The sequence below is a fragment of the Volvox carteri genome (genome assembly GCF_000143455.1).
Source record: "Volvox carteri f. nagariensis unplaced genomic scaffold VOLCAscaffold_3, whole genome shotgun sequence".
NCBI classification, from domain to species: Eukaryota; Viridiplantae; Chlorophyta; class Chlorophyceae; order Chlamydomonadales; family Volvocaceae; genus Volvox; species Volvox carteri.
The window spans coordinates 236,599-251,712 of NW_003307546.1; the positions used below are offsets into that span (position 1 = coordinate 236,599).

Here is a 15,114-nt window from a genome sequence, read left to right on the forward strand (position 1 = left end):
GTTTGTTCGTTAGGCGGCTGTTGTCTTGGTTACGACCTGGACTTTTTTTTGTATATTAATGTTGCGCTACTGGGGAGGGGGGTTGAATTGAAGCAACCGTGCACAAGAGCACTTATCCGCCAACATCATCAGCATCATCGTCATTTTGTGCCACCTGTATTTATTAGTGAGGAGGTCCCTTACCCCCATGCACTCTCGCTCGCTCGCTCATTATCACCGCACTGCACCAAACCCCGTCATGCCCTTCCCAGCGCCTCCCCTGCCCGCCGCTGTCCCAGCAACCCCCAATCCACCTTTCCCTTTTTTACCCTGGTTCACTGGAGGGAGGAGGAGGTGGGGGCGACGAGGGGATTTTTATTCTTCGAGCATGATCTCCGTTTGTCCTCAGCTTATGTCACCTGGTTTGTTTGTCGTGGTTCGTCGTTCGACCTTCGCCTTCACCTGTGGTGGTGATGGTGGTGGTGCATTGGGGACGGGGCCGGTGGGGGCTTTGCTTAACCCAAGTAGAAGAAAACTTTTGAGCATTTTGCAATGCCGTACAATAATCCAATAGCAACCACAACATGAAGCATACATCATCAGACTGTCGAAATGTGGCGGCGGCCGGGGTGGATACGGCCCTCCCTGCCATCCGCGTTGCGTGATGGCCCTGGTCGAATATCCAGGTCCAGATTTTGGTTGTGTGCTGGTGGTGGGTTGGTAGGTGGTGGAATATCGTTCGTTGCCTCCTCTTTACTTGGGGGCCGTTGGTATATGAGGCCTTTCTGATGACATCTGGATCGCTTCCCTGCGCCCTCGGGGACTTTCCAGGTGGCCAGGTGTCAGGTGAATTCCCCCTTTCGGGAATTCCCCCCTGCTTTTCTGTCCGTAAGTTACCAACCGCAAGGACGTTTTGGAGCTATCTCAATGGTCCTTTTTTTCCTCTGACTCACGGAGGAGGGCGTTTCGTGCTGTTTCGACCGCCCTGCTGCGGACCGGACTTTGTTCGCGGTTGACCTTTTTAACGGGTTTGAATGGGGTTTTAATCAATCAAAGTTGCCAAAACATGCAGGGCAGGGATGGGGAGATTTGTTAGTTAGGGGAAGCTGATGGCGCCACCAATCACAGCCACAGGATGCGGTGGTGTGTTGAGGACGCCGGGTGGCCCCTTTTCGGATTCAGCTCTCGGTGGGTTTGTGTGTTTGGGGGGGACTTAGAGAAGCCGAAGGTCGGGCGAGAAGGGTCGCTTCCCCCAGTAGTGGGCAGCAGCTAAACAGCGCAGCTAAACACCCCTTCCTCCCTCGAGGAGGAGTGGATGACGCCTTTTTTGTTGAGCTTTGGAGCCCACACACATCAATTTTGTGGCATCACGACGTACCTGCGATGCCCTCCTGGTCCAGAGAAACGCGTGTGTGTGGGTAAAATGAATGTCGTACTTTCTGTTGCTGTTTGATGCTGGTGATGATGACCATAATAATGGTGATGATGCAGTTTAGGAGGTAGCAGTGTGTGTAGGGTGTGGCTGGTGCTTAGCAGGGCGGACTTACCCTCCACCGCGAGCAGCTGGCCCCATTACGCTTGTGTATACGGCATGTCGTGTACGGATGTTGGATTCTGGATTCTGAAGCATTACGCCGTGCAGGTGCACTGCAATACAGGCTCCCCAGCATCTGATTGTGTTTAGCGTTTGGGAAACGTTGGAGCTGCTGTCCTGAAGGTGGCTGGATGAGCGGGCAGCATGTTGCGAGTGTACGGAACCCTGCTGCTGTGTTGCAGCTTGGGTGGACCACAACTTGCAGCGCAGCTGGAATATCCGGTATCTCTTAATTTGTTAATAGTATCTTGCGCTTCCCTGCTGCTTTTGAAATAATGCATGCTTGCAGCAGTTTTAAAAGCGCTCTGGATGGCAACGTGTCTGGCCGTGGTCTAAGGGTATTTTACACCAGAAAACGGAAACGGACCGTCTGGGCGACTTTCGGCTTGCTATACGAACGGGCTTGCTTTTTGCTCCCCCCTACTCATTCGTTCAGGAATGAATGTGTCGCTATGTGCGCGCGTATGTGCGTATATCTGCAGCCTCCCCCCTGACCCGATATGAGCTGCTGCGTTACAACCTCTGTTACTCTTGATTTTTGTGGCTCTTGACCCGCGGGTCGGCAGGGGACGCGGAGAGTGTCCCGGCGGCGGTCCGTGTATATCATGTGAGATGTGATTTTTCAGGTTGAGGAGTTACCATCTAAGGTAGTACGGAGGTATTACGGAGTTTAGCGCGCAGTGAAATGGCGATTGTTCGAAACCTTCCGTCGTTCGTCTGTTGCCATCAAATTCGCTCTCGGGGAGGAAACGCGTCTGTCGAAGGCCGGAACGGTCAAACATTGAAACCCAATAAGCCTGCATACGTATATGCGAGTATGCCTGAGTATTTTACGAACGCCGTTTGAATTTGAATCTGTATTCCGTCACTGTATTCCGTCGTAACATGAGTCAATTCTTACGGCATGGCATCGCATGCTGGCCATGGTCGTAGGAATGCGAGAGCAAACTATTCTACAGTGATGCTGATGTATGCAATGCAAGCTAGACCCTGATAGGACTTCCCTACCACTTGGTTGAGGGACGGGGTGTTGTCAGGTAGTTGTGAACTAGCTGCTTCTGCCTGGCGATGGCTGTACAGGGAAGACGACGTCTCGGAGGTTTATGTAACAATATGATCCATACACGAAGCCCGGGACTGAGTGTCTCGGGCGTGCCGCAAGGGGGTCTAAGTGCCCTGCATCCCTGGATCGTGTCGAGTGCGCAGCTCCTTCAATATAGGCACACGCAAAAGCGGACAGCAGCAGCGTTGGGCTGCCTGTCGCTTCACGGACAGACAGCACGTGGATTGCAATCGATTGTCAATCGCTGTCATCTGGGTTATACGTTGAGCGGGTTGTGCCGTCAACGCATAAGCCCTGCAGCCAGACACATGCGGCCGGTCGCATCCTCCTTTCTCGGCTGTGACGGACTCCGCCAAGAGTCACGGCTTGAATGCACTGCCAGCGGCACATAATACAAATAAACCTGCATATAAACCCGCGCGCGTCTGCGGCGATAACATTCTCCGAGCTCGGGCTTGAAGGCGGATGGCCCCGCACGCCGACTCAGCCACAGCACTTCATCACCACAGCACTGAGCATCGCGAAATTATCGCGCCGGTCTTTGGCGACCAGGAATGATAGCGCCCAGGTGCTAATTGGGCCCCTTTAGGAGAGGGCTACAACTGCCACCACTTTTTGTTCTTCTCTCGCTCAGCCAGCTGTCGGGCCATCTCCGCAAAGCCCGCCGCGGTGTTCTCCAGGTCGGCCGCCTTGTCATTGAGCTGCCGCAGTTTCTCCCCGCGCTCCTCCAACTTGCTGCGGTTCTGCTCCATCACCGACCGCACCTCGTTGGACCTTTATGGTGGACAAGAAAAAGGTATTGTTCCAACTATTGTTAGTTACCCAGAAACCAGACGAAGCAGACATCGCATGGCGTCCTCCAGCCTTACGCTGAAAAGCGACTGGAACGGTATCCAACTGACATCCATCCGCGGAAGCGAATCCTAGCCTGCAACGAAGCTAGGATCGTACCTCCTTGCCACACGCCGCAGGCGGTAACCAAGTCGCACCGCCCCAAGCAGGTATGCTCTAATTACAACAGAAACTCGTGACCCGGACAAACACAGGGCCCAGCGCCCCAAACCCGCACCCTCAAACCCGGAGCGACATGCCTGGCAGTAGCTGCGGAGGTAGGCCGACCGTACGCCCGTTTGATCTCATCTGCCGTACGTGCACGTGGCTGTGAGGTCCCGCTGGTGCCAGGAGGGCCGTGGCTCGGCCGGGAAGATCCCAAGCTAACGCCGCCGCCGCCACCGCCGCCGGCCGACACGTACGGGCGCGCGCCAGCTGGCCAAATATGATGCGTGAGGCCAACAGCGGACGTGGTGCAGGCAGGGGTTGAATTAGACAGGATAACGTTACGCAGGATTGATGTGGGAAGAACAAGGAGCCAAATATGGACCTCCATCCCATACCAGGGAACAGAGAAGACGGAGGGTTGCGGTTCGCGCCCCGAGGTATTGCTATATTCCTCCCCCCTAAAGTGAAGCGCTTTTAGCGACAAAAAACGTGTACCGCGCGGAAGGGCGCTGGGAGGACCATGCAATACTTTATGTCATCCCCATCCAACACGTTGTCCAGTCGTGAACCCCGTCCATCAAGTGTGCATCTTCTTGCTCAACGAGCCGACCAGTAAGTCGGTCAGGGTCATCCAATCAGACATCAGAACAACGCTGAAGTTCGGTTGAATGTCCCCCCGGACATCGGCGAGCTCAGCAATGGCGACGGACACCCCTCACACTCTCTCGGCCCCCTTCCCGCACCGAACAGCTCGTTGCGCAGGGAGCCCTCTTCGCCGCCGGCGCTATGGACTGCCGAGCTGGGCGACGGGTGCGGCCGTCGGGGCTGCCCACGCGCCGCCGCGGAGACCGCTGCCCCTGCTGCTGAGCCCGGAGGCTGCTGGGCAGGATGGCTTCGTGGCGGCAGTGGTGGCCCTGCGCCCCGGGGTGCCCCGCCGCCGCCATCACGCCGGCGGGCGGTAGCAGCCCGAGCTCCGCCCGCATCCTCGTCCTCGTCGTCCCTGGGGTTGCGGACGTTGGAAGGTGAGAGCACCCGGCCAGATGATCGCACTAGGTAGGGGATGGGTTATCACGACAGTTCACATTCAATTTGCACGGTCCGAGCGCTCTAGTAAAACGAACCGAATGGAGGCCCCAGGAGGTCAGGCTCACGGAAAAGCGGAAAAGGAAGGGACCTGAGCCACATCCTGGGAAAGGGGCGTGTAGAGGGCGTCGGGATGGGGTTTTGTTCGGAATGGCTGAGGGGCCAAAGGGAAGGGGCTTCGGTGAGGGCGCCTCTTTTCAACGCGAATGAGCATGATGGCGCAGACCTGAAGATGACGGCCAAGGCTATTGTGTGCCAACACGGGTGCGGGTTGTGCTGCAGATAAACCGGGGGACTCACGTTATTGTGAGGAAGCTGATGTCCTCTTCGTCGTCGCTCCCGGACGCATCCCCGTGCCCTGCCTGCCGCTGCTGGCGCCTCAGCCGGGCGACCGGCTCGTCGTCATCGGGGACGTTGCGGGAGAATATGGCACCCAGGTCGGGCTGCGAGGCGTACCACTCGGTGCTGTGGCCGCGGACGTCTACAAGGAAGGAGACACGTGAGGGCTGCCGTGGGGGGGAAGGTGCAGTGATGCGCGAGTATATATAGGATCATGGAAGCATAAGGCATCCACATGAAAAGTGTTAAGGCTCCACCCACGGATCATCTTGCCCCAGGCCACGTCCCACCATCTGAACATAGGCCCTGACCCCGTAGGCCACAGGGCGCTCCCGCTTCCTCCACCTTACCTAGTCCCAACATCCGACCCTACCACCGGCCCGGCCGCCTCACCGGCACACGTCCCAAGGCCGCCACCGCCTCCGTCCATCATGGTCGCCACCCCCTTCTCCACGTTGGTGGCCAGCTGCCGCACCCCCCGGGTGGTTTCCTCCACTGCCCGGCTGAGCCCCTGCTGCACCCGGGTGAACACACGGCTCAGCGCCACGTTGGCCTCCTTGGCAACATCCGCCACGCGACCCGCAGCGGCACGCTGCGCGGCCAGGGCGGCGTTGGCGTTGGCGGAGGGAAGCACTCGGTCCATTCGGTGGCCCTCCGTTCGGACAATGGGCGAGTCCATGCCTGGAGTCGGGCCATGGCCGCAAAAACGGGGGCAACGGGTTGCAGCGGGCCGGTGCCGGGTTGGATTTGGATGAGTTGGGATGAGTTGGAACGAGTTGGGGGAATACCTTGAGAGGGAAGGGCGTGAGCACGCGGACCCATACGGACCCATACGGTTATCTGGGTCCGTAAAATGCTGGTCTGACATATGGCTGTGAGGGGAGAGGGGCTTCAGAAGGTTTGCGTTTCGTGGTGGCGGTGGGTCCTGCCATATCGCGTGTGCCATAATGCTGTGTCCCAAGCCCCCACTTCCACCCACCTTCTATCATTTCGGACATGGCGGTGGATGTCGCTGCCTGCCCCTCCGTGCCCACGGCTGAAAACTCCCCTTGAAGCTGCCCTTGGGGACCCTGGCTCCCTGTCCGCCGCATCAGCCGGCCTCCTGCCGCTGCCAAGTGGTGCTCATCCTCAAAGGAAGCCGCGGCGGCCAGGGAGGCGGTGGCGGCAGCCGGATCAAACAGCGAGAGGGGCGGGATGGGACGAGGAAGACCTGCGGGGGTCGCAGTCGCATTGTCAGTGCCGGCATTAGAGGTGGCAATGAGGCTGGGAGAGGGCCATGAATGGGATGCTGATAACCATTCCAGCCCTCGTCCGCCTAGCTCCCTAGTCCCCTAAGGCCCCTCCGCCCCTCCGCAAGACGGGCTCCCTACCCGCAGCCAGACCCAACGCGAGCAGTTCGTTACTGAGGCCCAGCAGCAGCAGGTGGCCCAGGCGGCTGGTGGCGGCCAGGCGGCCCAGATGCCGTTCGTGGCCGGTAGGCACGTCCCAGTACCAGGACAGTGAGGAGGAGAGAGTCATCTCATGGATTAACTCCAGTGAGGGCAGGGAGTACACCTGCAGCGGAAAGAGAAACCCAAAGGATGAAAAGTTGAGACACCGGGCAACGACGATGGGACAGCTTACAGCAGTAGATGGTGGTGCAAGGAGTGGCAGCGTGAGAAGAGCGCTGTCGGAACGTGCAGGTGTACGGACTGCTCCAGACACTATGTCCTGTGTCAGGAGGAGGAAGGCCAAGCTGTGCTAGGTTGGCGCGCGAGTTTTAACGAGTAAATACAGAGGACGCAAGGGTCAAACGGCCAACGACGCGAGAACTTGAAAGGGGGCCGCACGACGTGCAACTCCACACAGCCGTACGTGAGATTACAATAGGGGCCCTATATGCTACGTCTCGTACCCCCAGCAGTCTAAAACTTTCCACATCACCGGCGCAAGTGGTGGTACTAGGCTGATCCGGACTACCCTTCCATCGTCGGCTCCATAATGCCGTGTCCGCATAACCCGAACAACCCCCGTCGCCCTATCCATATCGTGAGCTGGCTCCAATGTCCCTGTAACTTCCTCCTCCGCGCCTCTGCTTACGCGCACCGCATCGTCCCCCGCCCCCAGCCCTTACTCTACCCACCTGCGCACAGAGGCCATGCTCTGCCGCTGCCAGCGCCATGACGCCCGGCGCCCCCGCCACTTGGATGGGTCGCGCGTACACCAGTTGCTGCTGAGCCGCCGGGCTGCGTTTAGCCAACGTGGAGCGCTCCCCCGTCATCACATTGGACGCCGAGTACAGCCGCAGATACTGGTCCGTGACCTGGGGGGAACAGGAGCGGGGATGGGGTGTTTGGGCGCGTGTGAAAACTGCGAAAGCCATCAAGTGCCCATGGCCAAATGGCCAAGCACCCGGGTCGCCAATGGTCCCCAATACTGTGTTCGTAAGGACCTGAAGTGAAGAGGAGGGCCGGTTGAGCGAGCATGAGCTTAGAGGTGGAGGCCCGCGCTAACTGGGAGCTTAAGAGAGCTGCATATGGGCAGGCCCCGTGTTGATGGTGCTGTCCTTAAGGCCCCCAAGGGTCTTCCTTTTGCCCTCCAGGTGCGCGGGGCTGGGGAGACAGCTGGGGTGGTCCTCACTCACCAGGAGCATGTAGTGGGCAGCGGGGTCAGGACAAGAGGTCAGTATCGCCGGTGCGCCGGTGGCATCTGCATGCGGGGAGGAGGCAGACGGCAGCAGGGGTTGGATGGGGATATGGTGGGGGACTCCGACGGACAATTACCGCTGTCCACAGCAGGAACAGGAGGGCGTCACAACATACAAATGAGCACACGGCGACGTAGTGTCTTGAGCAAACGGGAAATGCTGCCGGTAAAGAGGAAAGCGCGGCGGTGAGCTAGGGGCGCTCCAGCAGGTTTGTGCACAAGACATCGCTTCCGCATGGACACCACAAATACTGCGCATGGATCGCACAACAGATAAGCCACAATCCTACCTTCCAAGTCGTTGACGCCCTGGCAGCCACGACGACGGTTGTGCTCGCGTGGTCGGATGTCCCCTCCGCTTCGCCGGCGGTGTGGAGAGTTCCGAGCTGCACGTCCACCCACCTGGACAGCAAACCACCCCGCGCGGGTCAGACAGGGACTGACCAGAAGTATGGGGCCCCGGGAAACTCGGCTAACGGCTCTCCAGCCGTTCGGAAGCATGCCCATGCACACTCCGAACACCACATCTACACAGCGGTGGCACCAAGTCAGGCACCCGCACGGCCATTGACCACCAACCGGCCAGTGCGTTGGCTGGTTGGCACACAGCAAGAGCAGCCACCGCGGGGGAACCGTGCGCTTGAGCACCTTTTATAAATCGCCTTCATTTCCTGCGGTTATCGCCCCACCCCGTCTTACACCGATATACGCTGCTGTACCTGCATCGCCGCCTTGGCTAGCAATGTGTCAACGTCCATCCCATCAATGTCCTCCGCCTCGCTATCCTCCTCGCTATTGCTATCATCGTCGCCGTCCATTTCGCCTGTCTTGCCGTGTCCCCGGCTACGGCGCAGTTCTCCATGCCGCGGTACGGATCCGTAATTTCCGTCGTCTCTGTCAGTGCCTCGGGCTTGGGTGCCACGGCCTGTGTGGCGTTGAAAGTCAAGGGGTCAGGGAAGTAGGTTTGGAGCGGTGAAGTACCCTCTAAATTTTGGTCAACGCGCTCCCGCGGTCCATCGTTGGCAACCCGAATTCTGAGTGTTCGAGCAACCCAAATCCCATCGTTGGCAACCCGAATTCTGAGTGTCAGCAAGTGAAAGCAGCCAGTAAGATGGCAAGGGCCCGCCACCGCCGACCGCCACCGGTTAACATACGGCAACACACAAGACAGCAAAGCAGCAAAGCGTGGGTCAAACCCGGTGTTGATATATTTGGAAGAGTATTGTAAATCCTTTAAGTAGGCAAGCAGACTACCACTCCCTGCGAAGCGACTCGGGACTGGCACCCACCCTACCCTTAGATGACCCCGACGTGCAGCCGCCCAGCGCCGCCTGGTCGCATCCCGCGCCAACCTGTCGCCGGGACCAGATGGGCATGAAGCTCTCGTCCAGGAGCTCCAACATAAGCGTGTAGCTGTGGTTCTTGGGAGTCAGTTCGCCATTGCGGCCGATAAAGCAGCCCCTCGCAGCGTCCAGTGCGGCTGAGGGTGAACAGAGAGTAAAGCCGTCGTCGGACAATAAAAAAAGGAAAGGGTGCAGGGAAGAAATTCCTAATGGACTTTAGGGAAAGTACAACTGCATCGAGACACGTCGCCAACGAGCCTCCAATCAATACCCACTTCGGCCACAAGAGCTGCTTGCTATGCAGCAAGCACAGGCTTCTAAAACCGCAGTACCTGAGGACCCGTAGCTGAAACTGCGTTGCAGCGGGCACACACCTTAACGAAGTGGCGATGCCGGTTGTTCTTTTCTTTGGTAACCCCGCCCCTACCAAAAGCACACCTGCCCCAACACACGCCCATTTCGCATCCTACGCCTCCCTACCACGCCGCTTCGACCCGGCCTCCCTTTCTTCACGCCTTTACAACCTAACCATGGCTACCCCCTCTCCCTTTCGTTGCTCACCCAAGCGCCCCTCCGAGTCCGCGATGACAACCGCATGCGACAGGGTGCCATCCTCGCCCACCACTTCAGGTACCCGCAGCTTTGCAGGCGGCAGCGGCAGCGGCGCAAGTGCGCACGCCAGCACGGCGTTCTGTGCCGGCATGGCGTACCATCGCACCAGCGGCTTGGCTGTGTCTACCAGCGCGACACCGCCCGCCTTGTCGCCCACCGCCACGGCGCGGATAGCCTAGCACGCACACATAGCGTGAAAGGCGGGGGTTTCAGCCTGAACAGTCAGGACGGACAGCCTACACATATGGCCTTGCTAAACCGCACTCCTTGCCTTTCAACCTTCAACCTTTAGGACCCACCTGGCAGTACGCGAGGCTGGTGATTTCGCCTGAGCTGACTTGCACGCACAGCCGCAGTTGCAGCCCGGCCGGCTGATGCAGGGAACCCGCAACTCCGGGAGTGTTGATGCTGCAAGAACGGGGAAAGGCGGATGTGCACGACTCGCGATTTAAACAAGGGACTCAGTCGACTGACGCCGCATCTGCGGTGCTGCCCTGTGGCTTAAGCCGCTGCTTCGTTGTTGAAGCAGCCAGCACAAATGAAGGAACTAACCCAAGCCTGGTCCTAACTCCAAAAACCGAATCAACTTGAGTCGTGGCCTAGGTCGTTTAACACAACTGGGACATTCCTAACCGATTGTAACGTCATACGTTGCAAGCCTCGACCATGTCATGAGCGCCACCAACGCAGCGCAGAGCACAAATGGCTAGCAAATTTTGGGCGTCGCAACCGGAGCGACGCAAACACAGTACCTCCCGTCCCCGCACGTTGAACCCGGCACACGCGCTTCCCCCCCATGGCCATCCTGTCACTCCTTATCCCGGCCTCCTACCTCTGCACTCTCACCTCTCCAGCGTAATGCAGTTCACTTGGCGGTCCGTGGTGCTGAACTGGTACATGCGCACCTCGCCTTTATGATGGCCCGTCAGCAGCAGACCAGTAGACCACACCAGGTGCAGGCAGGTCACGGAGCCGCTGCTGGCGCTGCTGCGCTTCAGCTTGGCCTCCGCGTCTCCGGCAGGTGCAGCGCACAATAGCCGCGTGGTGCCTCCATGCAAGTCCCACAGGCACACACCACCGTCCTTGTAGCCTGGAGCACAAGCGTGAAAATGGAGCATGGATCGCGGAGTGCAAAGAGAAGGGATGGGTTAAATATAAACCCAAGAAGCCTTGAGCTAAGTAAGATAATAGTTGCTTAGTCCGCCTCCAGGTGAGGAGGGCGCCTGGGCCGGGGCAACCTGACAGGGCTCCGATGCGCGTGGTTTGGCTTTGCGTGTCAGGCTCACGCCCATGTGTGAAGTTGGGGGCTCATATATTCAATACCCGTGACTGCTGTAGCACTCACCGCCAGCCAGCGCTTACCAGTGCAGTACAAGAGGCCCCAGGTTGCGTCCGATGGCAGCGGGGGCGCCCTGCCGCATGTGAACGCCTCCATACTGGAGGCTAAGCCTTCAAGCTGTTCGTTTCCCCCCTCCTCGGCCACCTTGCGGAGAGCAGTCAAAGTGATGGCGTTGGGGCTGCAGCCAGCAGGCCTGAAACGGATGTGGAAAGTGTCCGCGTCCGGAGGCAAAGATCTGAGCAAGAGCAAGAGGCGGAAAGCTGAAAATATGCAAGGGTAGGGGAGCAGTGTGGGTCCGGTTGCCGGCGGCGTAGCCTAGTCGAAACGGAAGGCCAGCGATATTAGCATGCATGCAAGTGCTCCCGAGCAGCTGCGGCTATGAGCGATTAAAGGCCGCTATGGCTGAATACATGCAACTTATATGTGTGTGTGCAGGCGACCGCTTCTGACGGTAGGGGACGTTCCTTGCTTTTACCACCCTAGAGGTTCCAAATCCTTATGAAACACACCATAACTAGGTTGTCGTTGATCCAGCACGCCCAGCCTGTGGGTTTCAAGGATTGCCGGAATGCCAGGGGACATCCCCGTGTGCTTTTTGCCAGATGCGCAGTCACGACCTCCTTGCCGTGTGCAACCGCCGAGTACAGTCCATCTGTCCTCACACGCCGTAGAGCCGTCTTCGCTTCGGGCCCATCAACCAATGGGCTCGAGAAGCCCCGAGCTCATAGGTCGGGACGGCCCAGTTACCTGAACCCACAACACGCCCGTACAGCGCGCCACTTACCGCCGCACCGGCACCAGTGGCGCCTCCGTGACGGTGATGGGGGTTCGCTGCTGCAAGTACGGCGCAACCATGTGCGGCTGCTGATCCTTTAGGTTGTACAGCACCAGCTGGCCCCCCTCCACCAACTGAAGCACCGCGGCCGTGGCCTCGTAGCCTGCGAATACCATGACACAGCGAGCTCACATGCGATACACCCACAAATCGGTTCCCTGAGTGCGAACACGTCAACCCGCTCAATTGCTGCATGTTTAAGAACATAAGTCGGTCAGATATGTAGCACCACACGCAATAAAAAATGTCATCCCCCGCAGCTCTTAGCTGTGCAACTGCTAATCGTCAAGGAGCTGGTGCCGAGGTTGTCGGGCACAGGGAACTCGCATGGCGATGTGGGTCCATCGCAGGTCACAACGGCAACACGGTCCGCTTCCTGTCCCGAGTGTACGACCCTGAGAGGTGCCCCGGAGGGGCCGTCACCTGTTATGCAGCCTCCATCCATCACCAGAGAGAAGCCGATAATATGGCCAAACCAGGGCAGCTTCGTATGGGGGTGCCTGGGCAGCCGGCAAGCCTTGCCCCTGCGACTCAAGCCTTGGCCCTCTTCGCCCGCCGTCTCATCGTCCGCGTTGCTACCTTTCTCGCTACCATCGCCTTCCTCCTCTCCCTCCTCCTCCTCGACTAGCGTTTCCTGGCACAAGGAGGGCCCAATCCGATTTCTTAGGAACCTCTCCGTCTCAACAGACCAAGAGCCTCAAACAGCATGCTCGCATCGGAGATCTGCCCAAGGAGCCTTTGGGCAGGATAAAGTTCATGGGCCTCCCTTCTGGACTTCGTTGTAGTGGCGTCAGACTTTCGGCTACTGCCGGCTCCCTTGACAGCACATGAGTGCCCCCGATCAGCACCACCCACCTCATCGCCACCCGGCAACGGTATCCAGGTAAGGCCCTCCGGTTGCGCTACCTCCTGACCTCCTAGAACCAGCAGGCCGTCCACATCGCCAAAAACGCAGCGCAGCATGCGAACCGGCTCCGCCTGGCCCCTGACCACACTGTCAAGGAGAGGTTAGGACAACCGTACCAGACAGGTACCGTTCCAAATGGGCGCGACAGACAGCGTGTCAGAGCACCAGTCGACCGATGGTAGCCAAGAGTTCCTGCTGCGCGATCAAGCAAGGTTTGAGAAATAGCGGTCGGCTTTCAAGATGCAGCTGGCATGACATGCCGTCACGGCGTAGGACCCATTGCCCCGGTAAAAACAGCGGCATGCACGTCCTTGCGGCGTCATTGCCTTTGCCTAAGGCAAATCAGAATGAAAAAATGTCTTTCTGCCGCGCCACCACCTAGCTGCTGCCTACCGCATCGTGGCTGCCACCGCAGCCTTTCCAGGTTCCAGCCCAGGGAGGGCCCAAACCAGGACACTGCCTTCCGCGTGTCCCGTAGCGAAATCGCCACGTTCGGTGCCGATCCAACAGACCGCTGTCACCTCTCCGACGTCTGCCAAGGCGGATGCGTAATCTGCAGCGTCCGAGCTGGTCGGGTTGATGCTCGTAGTCAGCTCCACCGCTCTGCAGGCAAATCCGAGCCGCAAGCAAGAGCAGAAGCGCGGCTCCGATGAGCAACGAAAGGCCGAAGACGCAAATCACTTTCTGACGGGCGTAGAGCCTGTAGGCTTTGCATATGGAGGCAAAACGCGATCCGGCACGTGGGGATACGGCTACGACCTTGCAACAGTAGGCTGGCGTTTCGCGTTGTGGCTTAGATGGGACTGCCCCTGAAGGATTTGGGAATCAACACTTCTATCCCTAGTCCAGGAGGTGCCAATAAGCGCGTTACAAAATATCGTCAATCGCCGCCATCTCTAAAACCCGGGAGCATCCACCACGCACCTCAGGTCCCACACGGAGACCATACCCGCAGTGAAGAGCACCAGCGCACGGTGTATTGGACCGAAACTCTGTACAGCCAGCTGCCGCACTTCCCCTTCGCCACACATCTCATGAGGCCGCACTGCAGGGAAGATGCGGTGTGTACGCGAGTTTGCAACGAAATCCATGTGACACGACGCAGTGCTTCCTCTGTTATTCTAAAGCGCCCAATGCCCGCACAACTGCATGGCGCCACAACATTCACTAAAGCGAAAGCTTGTACAGCAACTAAGCCTGAGGAAATCTTTGATTGGCCATCCAACGCGCCTCGGCTCCCCCTTGTTGCGCGGCAGGCAGCTAATGCATATTACGGCTTTCTAGGCCTTCTAGACGTGCAACCAATCCGCCCGCGCAAACAAGCAGCTGCAACAGCAGCAGTCTCCCGCGTACGAACCGCAACCAAGATGTCTCCTTTTGCAACTCACCGCGATATGGAGCAACAGTGAACCCACGCGCCTGTAATGGCTGCGTGGTCGGAGAGCCTGCGGCATCCACCAACATGGCGATGCGCAGCGAGCCGCTGGAGCAACCCAGCAACACGTATGGGTCACGAGCCATGTCCGCCACGCAGCAAATCTTATCGGCACGTACTTTGACCGTGCCCAGGGACCGCACGGCGCCGTCGGCGGCACTACCGGAGGCAACGGACCAGCTTTCCATGAACCCACCCTAGCATAGGGCAGCACCACGTGCAGGGGCATGCATGCCGTGGGTGTAGAGACGATAGGCGGAGGCGTGTTCAGCAAGTGAACTGCAAGGTTACCAGAACCTTTGTCGTGCACTCCAATTGCACGAACTCCTCAATACGGTAAAATGCAACGCGGACTGGTCAAGGAGTTCATAAACTCCTAGAAAATTAGAGCTTAGGTTATGGAACGCGCTTGCAACAGCCCGACTCGCCAATTCAGCGTCCCCCTAGGCCGGTTATTTGGGCTCACCTTTGACACCCGCACGAGCACACCCCTATTCTGAAGGAACTGGAGCTGGCGTGTCGCATAGGGATACCTTGCTGCAGAGTACAGCGTCGCCTCACAGCCAGGACAACCAAGGACCTTTACCTTTCCATCGCTGGTTGCAATCTGCAAACAATACCGTTTAGTTTAGGGGATTCATTTCAACCGTAGACACTTGCGCGAGTCATCCCACCGCAACCAAGCCCTGCACAGGCTCGTAAGCCAGCGCGTCCGCTGTTCCAGGAATGCCCGCAGTCCATAGCAATGCACGCTCTACACCGGCTAGCGCGTCTGCGCGCAACCGGTCGGCCTGTGTCTCAGCCGAGGCCTTTGAGTCCTTCTTCCTTATCGAAGTGGATCCAAAACCAAACATATTCATTTGGAGAGGTTATCGCGATCCATGTGTATGCCAGCAAGCGA

The 15,114-nt window shown here is 58.4% G+C and overlaps 1 protein-coding gene across 1 annotated transcript; it reads right to left on the minus strand.

Moving 5' to 3' along the window:
* Nucleotides 1–384: 384 nt before the first annotated feature.
* On the minus strand, nucleotides 385–15,067 carry tml1 (R-SNARE, Tomsyn-like family; the record flags this gene model as incomplete). Its single annotated transcript, XM_002946471.1, has 27 exons — nucleotides 385–441; nucleotides 1,358–1,370; nucleotides 1,527–1,690; nucleotides 3,706–3,902; nucleotides 4,379–4,635; nucleotides 5,019–5,199; nucleotides 5,451–5,738; nucleotides 6,037–6,267; nucleotides 6,428–6,611; nucleotides 6,681–6,767; nucleotides 7,180–7,359; nucleotides 7,681–7,745; nucleotides 8,033–8,144; nucleotides 8,187–8,336; nucleotides 8,462–8,667; nucleotides 9,037–9,222; nucleotides 9,647–9,872; nucleotides 9,997–10,105; nucleotides 10,544–10,787; nucleotides 11,060–11,271; nucleotides 11,821–11,974; nucleotides 12,295–12,505; nucleotides 12,727–12,865; nucleotides 13,172–13,381; nucleotides 13,703–13,823; nucleotides 14,167–14,410; nucleotides 14,888–15,067. The coding sequence occupies 27 exons, from the start codon at nucleotides 15,065–15,067 to the stop codon at nucleotides 385–387; spliced, it is 4,608 nt and encodes a 1,535-aa protein (XP_002946517.1).
* Between the last annotated feature and the right edge of the window lie 47 nt (nucleotides 15,068–15,114).